At 46.2% G+C, this 19,619-nt stretch overlaps 2 protein-coding genes and 1 long non-coding RNA gene across 11 annotated transcripts in view; 1 reads left to right on the top strand and 2 right to left on the bottom strand.

The window, feature by feature from the left end:
* Positions 1 to 1,733: 1,733 nt before the first annotated feature.
* DPM2 (dolichyl-phosphate mannosyltransferase subunit 2, regulatory) lies at positions 1,734 to 6,861 on the bottom strand. Of its 2 annotated transcripts, none has more exons than XM_083597473.1 (4): positions 6,754 to 6,861; positions 5,699 to 5,788; positions 4,484 to 4,586; positions 1,734 to 3,486 (listed from the first exon to the last, which is right to left on the bottom strand). In XM_083597473.1, exons 1-4 carry the CDS (start codon positions 6,754 to 6,756, stop codon positions 3,428 to 3,430), a joined length of 255 nt encoding a protein of 84 aa, XP_083453599.1. In that variant the 5' UTR covers positions 6,757 to 6,861; the 3' UTR covers positions 1,734 to 3,427. The 2 variants fall into 2 exon arrangements, with proteins under 2 accessions (XP_083453599.1, XP_083453600.1); XM_083597474.1 differs by lacking the exon at positions 6,754 to 6,861 and adding an exon at positions 6,411 to 6,536.
* Positions 6,862 to 11,557: 4,696 nt separating this feature from the next.
* LOC310754940 lies at positions 11,558 to 18,933 on the top strand. The gene is made up of 2 exons (XR_014544088.1): positions 11,558 to 11,897; positions 18,818 to 18,933. It is a non-coding gene; the product is annotated as an uncharacterized lncRNA (long non-coding RNA).
* Positions 13,274 to 19,619, bottom strand: part of EEIG1 (estrogen-induced osteoclastogenesis regulator 1) — a 54,780-nt gene continuing 48,434 nt past the window's right edge. For all 8 annotated transcript variants that reach the window (XM_083597382.1, XM_083597378.1, XM_083597381.1 and 5 more), the window contains one exon: positions 13,274 to 19,564. In XM_083597382.1, the coding sequence (XP_083453508.1) occupies positions 19,519 to 19,564 (46 nt within the window). In that variant the 3' untranslated portion in view covers positions 13,274 to 19,518. The remainder of the gene's footprint in view (positions 19,565 to 19,619) is intronic.

The raw sequence follows: 19,619 nt of genomic DNA, 5'->3' as shown, positions 1-19,619 counted from the left end.
TTGTGACAGAGTGTACCACCAAGTCGGGGCCAGTGCTGGAAAGGCCCTGGCCCTAGTTGAAACCAATTTAACCTCCTCGAGGCTTGGGACCTCCAAAGTGTTGTTATTTGTGGACCTTAAGGACATGTGCCACCTCCTCCTCCCTGAGCTTGTTCGCAGCAGCACTGGCAGGGAAAATAGGGACATTCTGGCATCAAATCAGAAGCCAGAATGACTTTCGTAATTCTGGGACCGTCCCTGGAAATTGGGACACTTGGGAGGGTATGCACTGATGGTCTCCAGGCCTTCTAGTGGTACCAGGTTGGGAGCACCCCAGATTTCAAACCTGATACCTAGGGGTGGCCCCTGGTAATATCAAGGGAGAAGCCACTGATTATGTCAGCCCTGGAGGCAGAGGTTAACTGGGAGAGGGGAGGAGAGAAGGGCAGGTCCCCATAATGTTCATGCTATTGTCTGCCACCAGCTCTTGCCCACTTGGAGATTCAAACCCACCTGCCATGTGAAGGGAGCTGGGGAAACTTGGATACTTCAGGTCCTACCAGGAGGCCTGGCAAACTTGGGGCCTTCCACACTGCAGTACCAATAGGTACCAACCACTGCTGCCAATTTACTATGCTGCTTTAGCCTTTGCACCAGGGGTAGGCAACCTGTATGTGTCTACACCTGTCTGGCAACCATCCATGGAAGCCCTCTTCCATCTGGAATATTCTTAAGATTCCTGCATTTCAGTCAAGTGCATACCAGGACTTTAAGATGGCATGATCAGAGTGAATTAAACCACTCTGTTGGCATAGCACAATACATCCACTTTTAAAAAAGAATCTGACTTTTTGCAGCTAAAAAACTGATGGGAAAGGCATTGAAAAGTGTGGAACAAATAATGGAAAGACATGTAAACACCCTGCAATCAGTTAAGAGGGTGAATCCTCCATGTCATATAACTGCCCTGTAAACGAATAAAAATTAATGCTCGATAAAGACCAGGTTTTGGGTCACATTCACACCATACATTCAGACCATGTGACCCCCCCCCCCCCGGAATCCTAGGAATTGCAGTTTGTTAAGGATGCAGCTCTGTGGTGGATGGACTACGGTTCTTTGAGGGAAGCCATGTGCTTAATATATGGTTTTAAATGTAAGATGTGGACGTGACCCCATAGCCCAACCACCACATAAGCTTCATGCAAGCAAATCAGGACGAAGGCTGAATAAACAGGGCTTCTGGAAGAACATCCGGACTGGAACGTCATCTGTCTTATGCCAGGTCGGACTGTCTACAACCAGCCCAGTTTTCTCTCTTCTGCCTGGAAGTGCCTCTTCAGAGACCATCCCCTGCTTCTTTTCATTGGAGACACCAGATTTTGAACCTCTTCCCCACTCATCACTCACCACCAACCACAATGGTTTTTTGTTTGAGGAAGGCAGGGGTGGTGCGTCCCATTTAGCTGCCTGAGGTAAAATGGGAAGATGCTACCTGAGGTAAAACGTGAAGGGGCCAGCTGAGGCGAAACAGGAAGGTGCCGCCCCCCCCCCGTCAAAATATGGCTCTATAAAGCTGAAATAAATAAAGAAAAGAGATGCAGCCTGCAAAACTGTACCCATGGAAGAAACCAGCACATACTTTATTACCAGAGTTGCTGGGGATTACAGGGCAAGAGCCTGGGGAGACAATTCTGAGTCTCCAATACATACATAGGCAGAGAAAATAATAGCAATAACCAAAACTAGAAGAAGAGGGGCCATTAACTGTTTATTCTGATAAGCTCAATACACTTTGGTCAGGAAACCCGTTTTCAGCTCAAAGATACAGAGGGTTGTCCAATGCTAGTCCTATTTCACAGTAGACCCACTAAAATGAATGGGGCTAAATTAGTCATGCCCAATCATTTCAGTGGGTCTGCTCTGAGTAGGACTGGATTGAATATTCTTTTGCACTGCTTTTCGGGCACTGCTTCGAGCTTTTCCTCTCCTCTTTCTCTTTTTAACATTCAAAAGACAGGGTGGTTTCAAAAAAGGTTCTTCCTGCTTGCGAATCCCCATGCTGTGAGTGGAACCATCAACCCCCCTCAGTGTTTATACCTCCATTTAACAGATGTGCAGTCTGAGCCCCAGAGCAAATGCCAAGCCCAGCTAGTGGATTAACTTTCCCCGCCTCTGGGTTAATAAAATTACAAAACTGAATTAATACTCCAGGACAACAAAACACAAGCTCTAAGTCAGGGTAAGGAATCTGTGGCCCTCCAACCATTGGAGGACTCCAACTCCCATCACCCTCAGTCAGCACAGCCAATGCTTAGGGATGATGGAAGTTGGGAGTCAAACAGCAACACAGGCATGGCCATAATTGCACACATACAAACATGCCACAGCTGTAAGCAAAGCTCTGCTCTCATGTGGGACCTGCTTACTCATCAGACAACTCTGGGTCAGCACAGCAGTAAGAGTGCCGGTTTCAGCTATATGACCCTGCTTCAAAAGTCAGGCTGTCCAAATGCTGCCAGTGAACATGTGAAAGTGTTCCTAGGACCTCTTTTGCAATTTTGACAAGCAAAGGGGCTCGCAGGATGCAGCAGAGCTGCCTGGGGCTTCTGGGAGTTGTAATCCACAGCGATGGCAGGGCACTGTACTAGGGGAGGCTGAACTGAAGGAAAACATGGTCCAAAGAGCTGAAAGGGGAGTGAGATTGGTGGTGGCAGAGAGATGGAATTGAAGGAGGTGGAGGAGGCAGGAGAAGAGGAAAAAGTGTGTCAACAAAAAGAGGTTGCAGTGCAACCAGAGGTAGCCAATATGACACCTTGCAGATGCTGTTGGGACTCTAGCTCCCATTAGCCCCCAGTGGTTCAGGGATGGCAGGAGATGTAGCCTAACAACATCTGGAAGGGCCACAGGTTCTCCATCTGTACTCCAAGACATCCCCTACAGCATTTGAGAGATGGAGGAAGACCTCTGTTTGGACAAGGCCTCCCTCCCTGAGAAGGGATGGGGAACCTGGTGCCCTTCACTTTGGGGTGGAGTCGCAACCACTGGATGGCCAACGGTTATGGGATGATGGGGGTGAGTGTGACAACATCTGGAGAGTGTCTTGCTGTCTACCCCAGATTTAGGCTCTTTACTGGGGTAGCCAAGAGGACATTGGGGCACTGATCTAAGTATTCCAAAAAGCTGGAACAGAGCAGCATTGTTTGTGGTGCCTCTGGCTTTGAGTCCCTTTGGTCCATACCCAGACTGGGACATAGTTGATGAGGGTAGCAGCCAAGTCCCTCTGCCCTTCCTAGCATCTGGTATCTGCTAGTTATTGTGGGCTGGGCCGCCCCAGAGAATGTGTTGCTGTTCAATAAAAATGATTTGGTGGGGAAAAAACCACACACGTTGCTGCTGTCAAGAGTGCCTGCAGGATTTCCTGTGTCCTCCTTCCTTCTTGCCACCTTCATGCAGATTTCTTCGCAGCCTTCCGGTTCTTCCATGTGATGGTGGCTATGAACGTTCCTGGCGAAACACAAAGGGAGGGAAATCTGTTTTAAGGCACTGCTGTGCTGCCCTGAGCAACGTCAGACTCTCGGCCATCAAGTTATTCAAGAAACAAAGCTGTTCTATGGCAATAGAACCATTGGTGCATTGGAAGAACTCTTCTCTGTATATCGAAGTGAGGAAGGAACCTCATTTCCTCACCCCCTAGGCTTTACATTGCGCATTTCAGGTTATGTGAAAGGAAGAACAGGCAACACAAATAAGACAGGTTCTGCTGAGAAGCCAGTTCCATCAGGCACCTCCCTCGAGCGATTGTCATCTTCCAGCAACTATTCCATCAGGCTGCAGCAGAGGGAAAGAAGGTAAGTGGGGCTACTCCATTGGCCTGCAAAGGGACCAGCAATTTCTGACTCCTTTCCTTGAACAGTTTCCCATTCCAGTCGGTTGTGGGGAGGTACTGCCCAAGCAGGATTACCGCCCCCTGCTTTCTTCAGGGTTTGGGTACACCAAACAGTTTCTAGTAAGAACTTGCTGGCATGCCTGAACCAGACAGGATTTAACTCTCCGGTCACCAGCTGATGTGCTATTCAATCCTGCTTTCTGCAGCCGTGTCTCTACCTGCCCCACTACTGATCTCACATGCGACGTCAGGTGTGGGGCAAGTGGGCATTGGTTGGGGCTCGTGGGCAAAATGGGGAGGCTGGATGTTTCCCACCCCTGAACTACTACCTGTGTTTGTTATAATCTCCTCATTCTTTCTGTGACATGCCTTTTAGATTGTTGGCTGGGGCTGATGGAAGCTATAGTGCAACGAGATCGGGAGGCTTGCCCCCCCCCCCATTATTATTTTTTACAGCTTTTACATTTTGTATCATTTGCTGGCCAGAGAATGTTAATTATTGGGCAGTACACCCATATTATGAATCAATACAGAGATTTCTTGCTAAGTCCTTATCACAAGTTTCCATCTGTAAAAAAACAAAACACAACATGAAGACCTGGAGATATGACTTACCTATAAAGAGCAGCAACACAAGCCCCGCAACCACAGGGATGATCACCGAATACTCTCGTGGCAAAAAATACTTGTGAATCAGATGGTCAATTTCAATGAAGGGCTGAAGGAACAGGTGCATATGTCAGTGAGTGCAAATGGGGAAATGTTTCTGCCTGTAGCCTCAGCAGCAGACCAGATTCCAACACCCCTCCACCTTTTTGCACAGAGATTTTGTGAAAGTCAAAGGGACCACAAACTCAATGGTTAGGGAGCTCACGCTTTGCATCTGGAATTTCCTGGATTCAACCCCTGAAACCTCCAGTAAATAGGACCACAGAGTGGGCGACTGGAAAGACTTTCCTACAGAAGTTCTGTAGCTAAGTGGCAGAACATCTGCTTGAAATGCAAAAGGCCACAAGTTCAATCGTCAGCATCTCCTTGTAGCGCTGGAAAAGTCCCCAATCTAAAATCTGGGGACTGGTCAGTGTTAACAATACTGAGCTAGATGGGCTACTTGTGAGACTTTGAATAAGGCAGCTTCTTAAGTTCCTCTTTGGGAAGGTTTGTGGCTCAGTGTTGGAGCATCTGCTTGGCATGCAGAAGGTCCCAGGTTGAATCTCCAGCATCTCTTGGTAAGACAGGGGGAAATCCCCGTCCAAAACCTTGGGAGAGCTGCTATCACAATTGTGCCGCAATTGAATTTGCAAGAACCGGTGTTGTGCCATGGTTCAAGTGAGACTAGGAAGCAGGATTTAAACCCACACTCAGTCACAGTGCTTACTAAGTGGTGCTGGTTCAATAACTATTGTTCTGCCTAACCTCCCTCACAGGCTTGTTGCGAGGATAAGCTGGGGACAGGGAGAATATTACAGAGCACCTTGAGCTCCTTAGAGCAAAAGTAGAGAACCGTTTTCAGCACAGGGGCAACATTCTCATCTGAGCATCCTAAGAGGCACATGCTAATGGTGGGTGGGACCAGAGGCAAAAGTGGGCCAATCAAAGAATGTAACATTTCACCCTTATACAGCAGGCTAATTTCTGCACACACACCTCTCTACCTTCCATTCAGGCAGGTGTCGGGTGAACTCTAGGGAGCAGTTCTGAGGGCTAAATAGAAAGGCCTTAAGGGCCACATTCCACCCCCCAGGCCTCAGTTTTCCTACCTGTGCCCTGGAGGAAAGGCTGGGTATAAATGTACTAAAATAAGATTTTTTAAAAACAATAATAACATACCAGAATGATAATCCAGACAGTATAGTAAGCAAAGAGAATGAGACTGAAGGCTACCAAGCCATACCCAACCAACTGGTCAGTAGCAGTGGCCTAAAACAAAGCCAGAGGTAGAAGAAAAATTAGGGTCGTCTCAATGAAAGGCAGTCAAGATATAACATAAACCAACATATACGCCATTTATTCAACATCCAAGTGGTTTACAAAACACAATGTAAAACATTTGTTAACAAAATACAGATAAAAAGCAAACATTACAGACAAGCTCACATAAAATGTTACAAAAATATGAACAAAATCAGAAATTTAAATGTTATGCTATTTGTGCTAGGTTTTTTTGGGCAGGGCGTTGAAATGATTGATTTTTTTACTAATTTAAACTGTTCAAAATTATTGTTATATTGTTAGAATTGTATATTATTTTAACTCCGTGCAAACAACCCAGAGGACTTTTTTAAAACAACAACAACCTTTGCTTCTTTAAGTAAACTATTTTCAAAAAAGAGTAGATTGCATTAAAGAATTAATATATTGAAACCCAATACTTGACGTTATGCTGTACAGTGAAAACAGATCAAACCAATGTATCGTTCCACAGTTGTCCATGAGAATCGACCCATATCGTATAACAAGGTCCAAACCCCACCGCCCAGCCCCTAAGGGCAGTGCGGTGTTCTTTTCATAAAACTTATGTGCCCTATCATCGTGTGGCAACCATGCTTCGGAGAGGTCCTGAGAAAGGTCCGCTCGAGAGCGCTGCTCCCTGGCTGAGCTACAGATGATTCTACCAGCCTTTCTCAACCTGTGGGTCCCCAGATGTTGTCGGACTACAACTCCCATCACCCCTAGCTAGCAAGGCCAGAGCTCAGGGATGATGGGAGTTGTAGTCCAACAACATCTGGATACTCACAACTTGAGAACCACAAGAAAACAAATAAGGGAGGCGGCCGCCCCTGCAACGCCCAGCTCCCCAATATGAGTCCCAACGAAAGAGACGCAGCAAAACGCCCTTTCCCCGCAGCGAGACCCTCAACCAGCGGGGAGGGAAAGGGACTCACCATAGTAAGCGCGGCTAGTCCGGTCTCTCCCTTTCCAAGGCGGGTTGACGGGTTCACTTCCGGCCAGGCTGTCCAACCAGAACTCAGGACGTAATACAAGCGCCGGAAGAGAGCACCCAACCATAGAGATAGGAAAAGGAGGAAAGGCTATACTAGCAAGTGACTTTCGGGAACGTCGAAACCTCACCATAGACTTACTGAATAAACAGACGGAACCACGGACACCATATTTTTATTTTTCGAAAGAATATTTATTTCATTCTAACTGACAGGCTGCTTACATTACCAGTGGAGGGAGCTGTAACAGGGGAGGAGGGGGAAAGTGTCCCTGCCCCTCCCCAAAAAAGCATCAAGAACAGGGACCATCGAAGAAAAAGCCCTTTCCCAACCACATACTGTTTTTGTGTGAAATGTTCAGTTTTGTTGGCCACTTGCAGTGTAGTCCTGCAAATGTCTTCCCAGAAGTAAAACCCTGATTAGTTGAATGGGGCTTTCTGTCCTGTAAGTGAGCCTGGACCTTAGGGAGCTTCCTTACACCCAGTCAGCTCTACCTCTTTTTCAAATCATAACCAGTGAAAGCAGTGAAGGTCCTGTGTGAGTGTCTGAAGGAGGTTGGAGGATGGATGGCGGCTAACAGATTGAGGTTGAATCCTGACAAGACAGAAGTACTGTTTTGGGGAGACAGGCTGGTGGGTATGGAGGACTCCCTGGTCCTGTTTATCAGCTCCATCTGGTACGCAGGCTGAGACCCACCTGCCCGCAGACTATCTCTCCAGAGTGGTGCATGCTCTGGTTATCTCCCGCTTGGACTACTGCCATGCGCTCTATGTGGGGCTACCTTTGAAGGTGACCCAGAAACTACAACTAATCCAGAATGCGGCAGCTAGACTGGTGATTGGGAGACCACATAACACCAGTCCTGAAAGACCTACATTGGCTCCCAGTACATTTCCAGGCACAATTCAAAGTGTTGGTGCTGACTTTTAAAGCCCTCAATGGCCTTGGGCCAGAATACCTGAAGGAGTGTCTCCACCCCCATCGTTCAGCCCAGACACAGAGGTCCAGCGCCGAGGGCCTTCAGGCAGTTGCAGCACTGTGAGAAGCCAAGTTACAGGGAACCAGGCAGAGGGCCTTCTTGGTAGTGGCGCCTGCCCTGTGGAACACCCTTCCATCAGATGTCAAGGAAATAAACAACTGTGTGACTTTTAAAAGATATGAAGGCAGCCCTGTTTAGGGAAGTTTTTAATGTTTTGTTGGAAGCTGCCCAGGGCTTCAGGCAGGGGAATTTTCCCAGCCCTCCCTGGAGATGCTGGGAGTGAACCTTCTGCATTTAAAGCAGATGTTCTGTCACCACCAATTTCTCACTCACACCCAATACATTTAAAGCACTCTTAATGCTGCTTTCACAGATGGTCATGGAGACTACCAGGAACTCTAAATTCTTCAAGTTGCTGGGAATTGAAACTCCACATGATCAGCACCCTCAACAAACTAAAGTTCCCAGGATTCCAATGACTCCAACCAGCCATCTCATTCTTCCTCAAGAAATCATCCTCCCCATTGCCTTGCAGTCCAAGCCCTCCAGTTGCTCACCCATGCTCTAGGCCTCCAGATGTGCTCCTGGGTCACTCCTAGTGGTTGTAGCATCTTGCCAGGCAGGGCTCCTGCCTCGCATAGAGTTGCTTTTCTCCCCAAGGAAGCTTCTCATGCACTCTGCTCGCAGGTGCTTCCCTTCAACGAACTGCAAGCTCTGTTGCTGCTCCATTTGGTCAAGCCACTGGCTTTGCTGCTCCATCAGCAAGTTGAACTGCTCCAGGAATATTTTTTGTTTTCTCCCTCCATTTTGACTTCAGCCACACTTTGTTCTCAGGCCATTTTCCACTAGGGAACACAGATCCTGCTGCTGACACGACCATTAAAGTGGCATAACAGTGCTTTTAAGTGTATAGCGTGAATGTGACCTGAGTTATGACCCATCTCCTCTGGGAATGTAGCCAACCTGCCATCAACAACCCTGGATGCTATTGCAGATATATTGTGCGCACCACTTCTCTTCCTGATTTGAGCACTGGAACACATTGCTGAGTTCGTCTCCACCTTTCCCTGCCACTCCCTGCATCCCTCTCTCTGCCTCAGCCAACTTGTAAATAGTGTGCAATACAACTAGACTACACTGTAGGGTTGTTTCAGCCCAATGCCCAACGTAATATATCCAGGAAGACCTGCACGGCACAGCTGTCATCACCCACTGTCCCCTGGACCCAGGCTTCTCCAATATGCAATATGTAATTTTCATTATGGATGTTTATGTTATTTTTGTCCTCTATAAACCTCTAAAAGGAGCCGTATTTTGCACCTGAATGGTTTTGTATATAAATTAAACAGAAATAACGAAATTTGCATGGGATGTATATTGATGAAGAGTGGTGTGCAACTTTTTCTGTTGAGGGCCGCATTTTCTCAGGGTTAACCTATCTTATTTGGTGGCGTGGGGCCACCCCATTTTCTTTCTCATTCAGTCACTTTTTCCTCCATGTTTCAATCACCATTTCCTCCATTAAATTAAGCCAAGGCCTTAATTGCACCTGAGGGCTGCAGGTTGCCAACCCCCATTTTACTTGAGCAACAACTGAATCAGAGCAGAAAGCTCCTCCCTTTGCTACCGTTTGTTTGGTGATGGAGAGGGCACATGGGTGCTCAATTGCCAGCTTTGTTAAATGGGATTTCCACACCGATTCCTAGCAGCAGCTTTCAATTCCTCTCGTGTCGGGGTGCATTTAAAAATGGCTTCTCTATTATTATTTTTTAAAATAATTTTTATTACATTTTCAATTTTTTATAATCACAATATCCATACATAAATCAATAAGCTCAAACATCACTCTGTCCGAGCATCTACTAAAAATGGCTTCTCAGTGTGAACCAGGAAATGTCATACATGGAAAATGAGATGGTTCTTTTTATTTTTTGGCTATGTCACTATCAGTGAGTGCCTGTCACTCTAACCCAGAGTTTTCCAAACTTTTCATGTTGGTGACACACTTTTTAGACATGCATCACTTCACAACATAGTAATTCAGTTTTACTAGTAAACCAGAGGTTAAACTAACCCCTTTCCAGCCCCGGGAGGAGCATGGGGAGCGTTCACACACTAACGTGTCACAACATGCAGTTTGGAAAGCTCTACTCTAACCTTTAGGATCCGTTTTTATTGTTCAAATCCAGTTATTTTATCAAACAGATATTTCTGGCTATGAGAGCGACATCGGAGAGTGCCAGCCGTGTCGTGCTGTGACCCAGTGTCCTGCTGCTTGCACCTTGATGCAAGCTGACGATCTCGGACAATCTGCGGGTCTACGAGACAGTCCTCCCCCACCCTGGGGGGTCTGCCAGGGATAATTACCCCCCACATCAACCCTGAATTACCGGCACGGCTGCGATCCGATCGTATAGGAGACAGCCATTTCCCACCGCCGGAAACAGGAAGCCCACAGCATCCTTTTCTTAGTGCTTACAGACTGTTTAATTATGTGTTTTAGGACCTTTACTGATATCAGTATCAAGCTCACCAGTTGGTAGTTACGTGGGTCTTTCCCCCCCCTTTTGAAAATGGGAGCATTTGCCCACCTCGTCTGCAGGGACCTCACCTGTTCTCCCAAGAGTTCTCAAAGATTATAGACAGAGGCTCTGAGATTACATCCACAACCTCCTTTGTGATTTCCCTTTTCTTCCATTTCTTATGCATGCCCTTCTTAAATTTCACCTCAACTGCAAGCTCCTTATGCAGCCACACCTATTTCCTTAGATGCCTCCCACTTTTCTTTCTTGTTGGAATTGTCTGCATTTGGGGCCTTCAATATTTCACCTTTTAAGAAAGTATTGTCTACTGTGCACCTTTCCCCCTATCTCTCTGAGTTGGGGAACATCAGGACCAGGGTGGAATGCAACCCTCCAGGCCTCCCCTCTTTGGTCCAAGGCCATATGCTCAGGTTGAGGTGTGTATAATGAGTAGCTTTTGCATATACATATTTAAGTTGCTCTGCCTACTTTGGCATCTGGGCCAGTGGCGTAGCGTGGGGGGTGCAGGGGGGGCCGGCCGCACCGGCCGCAACATCTGGGGGTTAGGGGGCGCAAATCCACGGGTTAGGGGGCGCAAATCCATGGGTTAGGGGGCGCAAATTACTTGCCTTGCCCCGGGTGCTGACAACCCACGCTACGCCACTGATCTGGGCTATGGAAGGCTTCCTCATGATAGATATGCAGCCATTTTTCTGAAAGTAGTTCCCCACCCTGGGGGGTCCCTGCTTGCAGAATGTTTCCCCCCAGGCGGCTTGCCTGGCACCACCACTACATAGCATTAGGCACAAGGCCAAAAACATTTTTCTTGCCAGGTATTTGGTTATTAATTATTTGTGGCCTCCTTGAGTAGGTGGAATGTTTCACTCCTGTCCTTTAAAAATAGGATTGTCTTTTATATTTTTTGTTGTTCTTTTGAGCCAGTTTAAAATGTATTTGTTTCTATATTGTAAAGCTCTTTATATTGTTACCTTGGTAACAATGTGCAACAAATTCAGTTTAATAAAAATTAATTGCATTGTCAGAATTCCCTCTTTTCAAACCAAGTAACGCAATATTCAATCCACCCAGGCATATTTAAAAACTTTATAGGTGCTATAGGTTTGGAGTATTAGTTTTGATGATATCTGTGGTCCTTTCTTGGCCTATAGTTCTTCATCCAGTAAGGTTTAGAATCTAGTAGCAGCAGTTGAACAGTCAGACCAGTTTCTTCTTCATAAGGTAATAGCCTTAGTTAAGTGCCACCATTTACACATCCAAAGACAAATGGGGGTGATTGTCCCCCACCCATTGGAAGCAACATCACCTTCCAAGGTTGAAGTGCTATTGTCAGTTTGGTGTGTTTTGGCTGATGCTGGAAGACAAAGACTCATTTTGCTCTGTGCTGGCGCCAAAGCTGTGGCTTGGGGCTTCCCTAGAAACCCAAGGGGGAAACCAGTATCTGTTGAACTGTTAATGCAGGAGGCCTTTCCATCGTATGCTCAGGTTGAATATATGTGTAAACAAAACCGTGTATCATAAAGAAGCCAGACTCCATTGACCTTCATCTAAAGGAAACCAAACCCTGGGTAAGTGGGGGAACTCCTGGAGTCTCTCACCACTCCAGGACAGGGGTACACACCTTTCCTCTCCCTCTTAGTGCACTTTTCCTGCTTCTGCCTTATTTTCTAATAGAATTTGGGATCTCCAGTTTGACTGATGTCTTTTTCTAGTATCAGGATATATATTTACTGTGTTGGGCTCTTCTGAGTATTACATAATAAGCCCCAAAAGGCAAATGCAGAAACTTTGTAGAGGGACTTAGGCTTGTCTCCAGCTATGCAAGAGTTGATGTGCAGACACTCAGTAAGATGGGCATCTGCCATGAATGCTTTAGTTGAGATTCCTGCATTGCAGGGGTTGGATAATATGACCCTCAGGGTCCCTTTCAACTCTACAATTCTGCAACTCATTGTACATTAAGAATCCCACTTACAGTGGAATAGTATATTTGCCTACTTTAGAAGCAAGTATGTTTGTATTTAAATAGCTGTAGTCCTGGGTAAGCAGCCCATTCTTTGGTTTAGGATTGCCATGGCGGGGGGGGGGGAGGTTCTTGTACTTTCTTAACAGCTGTATCTCCACAATCAGGACCAGTAGGACATAGTGGACTTCCCATGGTTAACAGGTAGGTTTGGGGAGCAGAATTAACTGTGCTTCATAATTTTGTTATGGTGCCCATGGTGGTGTTTTGCTGTTATGCCAAACCCCTACGGCAGCCATTTTATGACTGGACCAAAAACATTCTCAAAATTCAGAATGTGCCCACTGTTCCAAAAGCTATCATTAGCTAATATTTATATCTCATTGCTCTTCAACTCCCACCTTGCTATTTTCTTTTTGATATACCTGCCCACTAATATGTCACTTCTTGCATTTCGATGAAATGGGCTTATGCCATAACAAATTTGTTCCATATTTTAAAGGTGCCACAAGAATTTCCTTGTTTTTGCTGCAGGAAGCTGAAACACGGCTACCTTCTAAAAATGTACATGTGGCTTATGGAATTCAATACACTGCCTTCTCAAACTTGGTACCCTCCAGATTCTTTGTAGTGCCAGTGCTATCAGCCCCAAAACAGGTTGGTGAAGGTTGCAACTACCACAGTAAGGGAGGAGACACTGGTGTTTGTTTATAGACATCTATGAGCCAAGGCAGAATGCCAGAAAGTGCAAATCACATGGTTTTCATGAGCTTCCTGGATGGGCGTCCTGGAGACATCTGTCTGGTTACTGTAGGAAACAGGAAGCTGGACTAGATGGGCCTGTGGTCTGATCCAGTAGGGCTCTTGTATTCTCAGCAAGTCCAGAGTGCTGTATTTAGAGGTGTTCGCAGCCCATGAATGCCAAAAGGCTGAAGACAAAAAGGAAACCCACACAAAAAAACAGTCAAGACAGATCAGATGTGAAGTACCAAAAAGAAAAAGAATGAAGATCACCTTTATTACCCCCAAAACCGTAATGACATTTGACATTATAGTGATTTTCTCATTTATACTTGTGGCTTCTCTACATTAGGAAGCAAAAATCAGAGAACACAAACACAATTGGTTGAATCAGAGACGACACAGCATTCCATTAGAAAACAAAAAACCAGAATACACTAGTGGAGCAAGTTAGAAGTGGTGTGGGCGGGGGGGAAAAGACACATTCATAAACCATTCTCCTCTAGCCCCACAAAATCTGAACAAGAATAATTGAAAGAACAGAGCAGTGGAACTAACATATCTTCTATACTTGCTTTTAATGATAATGGAATCTTTAGATTTTACTTAAATCTGTGTTTAGTTTAGAATAGGCATAGGCAAACTCAGCCCTCCAGATGTTTTGGGACTACAACTCCCATCATCCCTAGCTAACAGGACCAGCGGTCAGGGATGATGGGAATAGTAGTCCCAAAACATCTGGAGGGCTGAGTTTGCCTATGCCTGGTTTAGAAAATGTTAAATCTATCTCTTCAAGCATTCTTAAAAAAAGTTTGCATAGTCCCATTTTCCCTTTCCAAAAATATCTACGCGCTCTCTTTCTCTCTATAGAATTATCTGAATATAAACTTGAGCGCAGCTCTCTTCTGAGCCTCAATAACTTTTCCAAGAAAATAAACATGATCTCTCTCATTTTTTTCTAACCCTCTCAAAAATATGGGCTTAAAAAACAAAACTAGCAAACATTTTCTCTTGAAGCAAAGTAAAAGAATCAGAGGCTCTACTCTTAAGTTCCAAGTTCCTTTTACTTCTCCAGGGGAAGGGGAATATATCTCCCCCCACTAGCCAAAGAGGGAAGGGGAAAGGTTAGGACAGACTGGGGTGGCTTCCTTCGCCACGCTGGTTGGGACTGATGGGAACTGCAGTCCACCAATACTGAGAGGGCCACGTTTCCCAGTCCTGACGTAGGATGGCCAGGTGCAGTCAGCCCACAATGGGGACTCTGCAGAACAAGGCCCTTGGGATGTGGAGGGCTAAAGATCCTACAAACACTTGCTACTAGGCAGAGAGTTTGTGGATCAGGCCCTATGAAGAGCAGCCCTGTCCACAGGGCAAAGAAACAATGGCACATATTTCCTTAGCTAGCTTGAGAAGGGGAGCAGGAAAAGTGGGTTCGTTTAGCAGCTCCTGAGATCAAGCTACAAGGGAGAGATCTGCTCTTCTCCTTGAGGTTCCCCCTCTCCAGGAGAGGTGCATTTAACATGGGCGCTTTAACGCGATGCGTACCAGGTATGGGGCCTTCCAGAGGTTCACATTATGGGCACAGTCCAGCTGCACAGAGTTTGTTTTTTGTTGTTAAGCCGGGGGGGGGAGGGCAAGAATACACAAAATGAAATATAAACACAGCTCATGTTCAAGACCTTAAATCGCCACTCATTGGTGTCTTGGGCTTTCTTTACAAAGGAACAAACCATGCCTTTTAAAATAAGGAAATAAATCATCTCAACCAGTCAGAGACAGCCAAGTGAATTTTAGTACATAACTACTTTTTGCCCCTCCCCAAGTGCTGAGCAAACTGTGAAATTCAGTTACCTGATCCCTTTTCACCACCATTCTAGCCTTCAGGGTCTCTACTGAGCCCATCTCCAACATCAGTGCAGCAGGAGATTAGCACGATTCACTAAGGCTCAATGTATTACCCACAGGGAAAAGGTGCCTCATTCACTACCCACCACAAATACCATTACACTGAATACCCTTTGCATTCTGCAGATCAGATTCACAGAGAGACAGGGAGATACCAAAACACAAAAAAAGTCTAAGTTGCAGGAGAGTTGAAGCCCAACCTGTTCTCATTTGGCACTGGACAAAGGGGGGGGGGGGGGGGACAAAGATACTGCTCCCTATCAGCTAACAGCTTTCTCTAACCAGGTACCTCCAGATAAGCTGGTCTACAACTGCCATCATCCCTGATGACTGGCCCTACTAGCTAGTCCTGAAGGGTGTTGGGAATTCAACACCATCCAGATGGTCTTAGGGTGGTATCCAACTATGTTCTACCCAGTGAAATTAATGGGCCCAAGTTGGTAATATTCATTAATTTGAGTGGGTCTGTTCTGAGTAGAACTAACATTGGATACAAACATTTGCCCCTATAAAATCTTTTGCGTGACCCGAGGGGATGGGAATTTGATGGAGGTGTTGTTGCCGAAACTTCTGGGTTTTAAAGCAGTATGACTATCAAAATGGTGAGGCTTCACTGGGTTCCTGCTTTGTCTCACACAAGCTAGAAATAATAATAATAACCCCCAACACAAGATAGCAATGAAACAGTGATTCCCCTCAAAAAAAAAAAGGAAAAAAAGAAAAAAAAGAAAAAAAGGGGAAAAAAAGCTGCAAAACACCAGCCTGCTGGGTTCATAAACAAAATTCAACAAAAAATCAAGAATAAAGAAATGAAAAAAAGTCTCCAAGTGGGATCAGTGGTCTGAGAAGTTCAATTAAGAAACAAAAAACAAATGCAACCATTATCTTCCAGTCAACTAGGAACAAACACACCAATCATGCCAACAAAGACAGTGCTTGTGATGCAACTAACATTTTAAGCAGCAGCAGAATGGCTGACCAAAAAAAGTCCCCAGCTCCCCCAACACAGATCCTATTCAACTAGTGAAGTGCACTTAGAGAAGAGCCATGGATGGAATTTTAGGATGGGGTGATAAAATCATAGACCCCACAGACACCCTTGGTTCTTACTAATATTGAAACAAAACTGGTTTAGCCTTGAAAGCAGTACCAAGTGGCTTGGCACAACAGAGCACACAATTTCATCATAGCAACACATTTTAAGTCAAAGCTTCAAGAACCTAACAAGCCATCAAGAGCACTGAAAGATGGCCCCTAAGAACAGCTGTTACTGGCTGGGGCCTGCAGGGAGCTGTCGCCCCAAACTTCTAGGGGACACCAGTTTGGGGAAGGTAGCAACAGAAGGATGCCCTTTCCCCTCCCTCCTGATCAGGGGTCCCAAACTAAGGTCCGCAGGCCAGATAAGGCCCGAGGGACTCATTTATCCAGCCCGCGGCGACCCCCACAGGGTCTATCCATTTGGTCTGTGAGGCTATTTGGGCCAAGCCATGCCCACCTGCCCCACATGGGAACTGAAAAGAGGGGCTTGCAAGCACCACTGCTTGGAAATGCCTACAGAACCCCTAAGAAAAGCACTGCTCAATGCAGGACTGTGAAAGGGGCTTCTGAAGAGCAGATAATCAGCTGATTGTTGTGTCTTCAGAAGCTCCTTCAAAGCCCCATCCGGCACAGCATTTGGAAAGGGGTTCAGCAAAACTGATTACAAGGCCCCTTCAGGTTTTGGCCACCTGTCAAACTTGGCCCAAAAGCGGTAGGTGGAGTAAAATCTGGCCCACTAGTCAGAATGAATTCTCCCCTCCCTGCAGTAGATGATGTGCGCAGCCTGGAGCCCTAAATATAGCTAAACCCTAAAGAAAGGATGCTCCAAAGCATGTACAGTGGTACCTCTGGTTGAAACGAGCGCAACCCGCAGCGGCATGTCTGTGCACACGTGGGTTGCGATTCGCCGCTTGTGCGCATGGCGTCATTTTGCGTGTCTGCGCATGCGCGAGCAGCGAAACCCAGAAGTAACCCTTCCGGGTCGCCGCAGGACGTAACCTGAAAGAACATAAATGAAGCGGACATAACATGAGGTATGACTGTAAAGTGAAGGCTGTGTGCCCGCACTTCCACCTCAGAACACAGTGGTCTAGTCAGTTCAGAGACAGCAACCCGACAGAGCCATGTTTCCTTTCCCAATTCCCACCCACCCACCTGAATTCTGTGGCACTCCATTCACAAATACCTCTGTTACAAAGATGGCTCTCAGCCCACTTGAGTATAAGTATCAGGGGTGGGGAGAAAGAAAAGGAGGAGCCCCTCCCATCCATTCTACTTTGCTGCAGGTGATAAGTGTGAATGTGTGTGCTTTCATGTACACAAACACCCAGTGCTGAGCACACGTGTTAACAGAACATTAATGGCCTTGGCCACACTCAACAGTGGCTGGCAGTGCTCCCAAAATGTATACGCTGTCTGCAGAGCAGCAGACATGAAAGTGAGGTGGGGAAGGTGCTAAATGGAAAATAGCGTATAGGCTGAAATTATGCACAAGTAGTGCCAGTGTCCTGCCTGCAGCAGGTCAAGGCAGGAAACACCTTAAGACCTAGCAATATAATTGCCAGGATTATAAGGGTGGAAAGAAAATTGAGCTCAGACTCTCTTTCTCTTCTTCTGCATACCTGAACTGTTATTCTCACCCCCCTACAAGGTCTCAGTGTTGGAAGGGGAAAGAAGAAACAGAGAAAAAGCTCAGGCATCAATTATTACAAAACCCAATCCCGTCACCATGCTCCAAATCCTGGTAAACGAGTATGAGGACACAGCAAGCACAGGCAGGAAAATGAAGTAGTAGAAGAACCCCAAGATGGCAGTTTTCTCCCATGAAAACCAACACCCCCTGCAAGCAGAAATCTACCACAGCAGCAAGTAGACTGAGCCAGACCCTCTCTTCCTTCTGTGCTAGTGTTCTACTTCAGAAGAATGTTTTTCTTTACACAGGGGGAGCATTAAAAAACCGGAATCTCTCCTGTTTTAAGGTTATTCTACCTCTTCATTCTGCTGCTTGCATTCAGCAGATTTAGCTTGATTCAGCAAGGGATGGAGTCCATGGGCCAAAGCAGGAGCCTCCTGGACAGATTTTAGGCACATTTTAGGCAAAGGGAGAGGAGACTAGACTCATTATAGCAGCAGCAATTCCAGCAGCTATTCCAAATCAAAGCTGAAAGACTGGTAGGGGTCAGGGGGAAGAACTATCAACCATGTTTCAGTTTTGGAAGAGTGTCAAAACTCTCCCTACCCAGAACGGGATAAAAGACTACCCTAATTCAACACATTTTGTGACCCAGAAGGTAGCCGTAATGTTAAATGATTTCTCCTACTGGCCTCACAATGAGCAGACAGAATCATAATTACAGTGGACGCTCGTGTTGTGAACGTGATCTGTGCGGGATGCACATTCGCAACCCGCAGCGGCACGTCTGCACGCACGGGTTGCAATTCGGCGCTTCTATGCATGCGTGACCGCCAAAACCCGGAAGTAACCTGTTACGGTACTTCCGGGTTTCGGTGGGTGCGTAACCCGAAAAAACGCAACCTGAAGCAGCTGTAACCTGAGGTGCTCTGATGCTCAACTGTTACAGACACCCCTACCAACCTATAACATCAGTTCTTTGTTGCAAAAAATGAATGAAGAGTGCAGGTTGCACTTCTGAAAACAGCCTTTCAAGGGTACTTTTGGAATCCGGAAAGCGCTCCATCTAATTAAAACTGAGGCCAGGCACCCCTTCCATGTCCTGCAGTGGGGGGGGGGGCTGCTACTGTAAGACTGCAGCTGGCAATACCATGATGTGCTCAGCATTCGTAATTCATTTGTTTTCTCTCTTTCTTTGAACAATCAAGTTCTATTTTTCAGCAACTCTTGAAATGCACTTTCGGAAGAAAAACAGAAATGAAAAGCCATTTCCTATGAATGGATGATCTTTGGGGCTGTTGACTTTAAACTTAAAAAAAAATAATGTTTGGGTGCTCTGCTCAGCAGCTGTCCTCACGGCAAAGTTCTCCCGTGATCTACAAGGCAGAAGCCTGCTGAAGAAAAAGCTGCAAGAGTTATTGCACCAAAGTGGCTGCTTCCACCTCGCCTTTTGCATTCAGTTAACAATGCTTCTCCTCAACCCCAATTTGATTTGGGGAGGGGGGTTGAGAGGAAGTATTCAAAGTGGTATAACCCAATGGCTGAGAGACACAGGATCAGCAAAATCCTACACATGAGAAGAAAAAGTGGTTCAATGGAATGAGGGTTTGACATGGAGTGCAGAGTTGTCTTCCCCTGACAAGGAAGATTGGCAGGAAAATTCTGGGACATTGCCAGATAAATCTGAGGAGACATGAGGCAGATTTGGGCAAAAGTGCATGTTCTGGAGTGTCAAGTCCTCGGAGAAGGTTCTGCAGTGCACACATGTCAGGGAACAGGTTTTGGGAAATCCTGCCTGGAATGTTGCTTGAAGAGAGGTTAGAAAAGGAATAAAGAATGGCATCCACCAACACCACCGCAGATGGGTAAGGAGACTGTTTCCAGCAGGTCTACTTGCTTCTGTTCACATTTAATGGGTTTCGATTACCACTGGCTCGTAAACTCCAGATGAGACTCTGTGTAAGAAAGAGGAGAGGGAGCCATTATAATCTCTGTGGGTGCAGGTCCCAT

This window comes from Podarcis filfolensis, assembly GCF_964270895.1.
Source record: "Podarcis filfolensis genome assembly, chromosome: Z".
NCBI classification, from domain to species: Eukaryota; Metazoa; Chordata; class Lepidosauria; order Squamata; family Lacertidae; genus Podarcis; species Podarcis filfolensis.
Note: the sequence above shows the minus strand (reverse complement) of the source record. Positions and strands in the feature narration are given on the sequence as shown.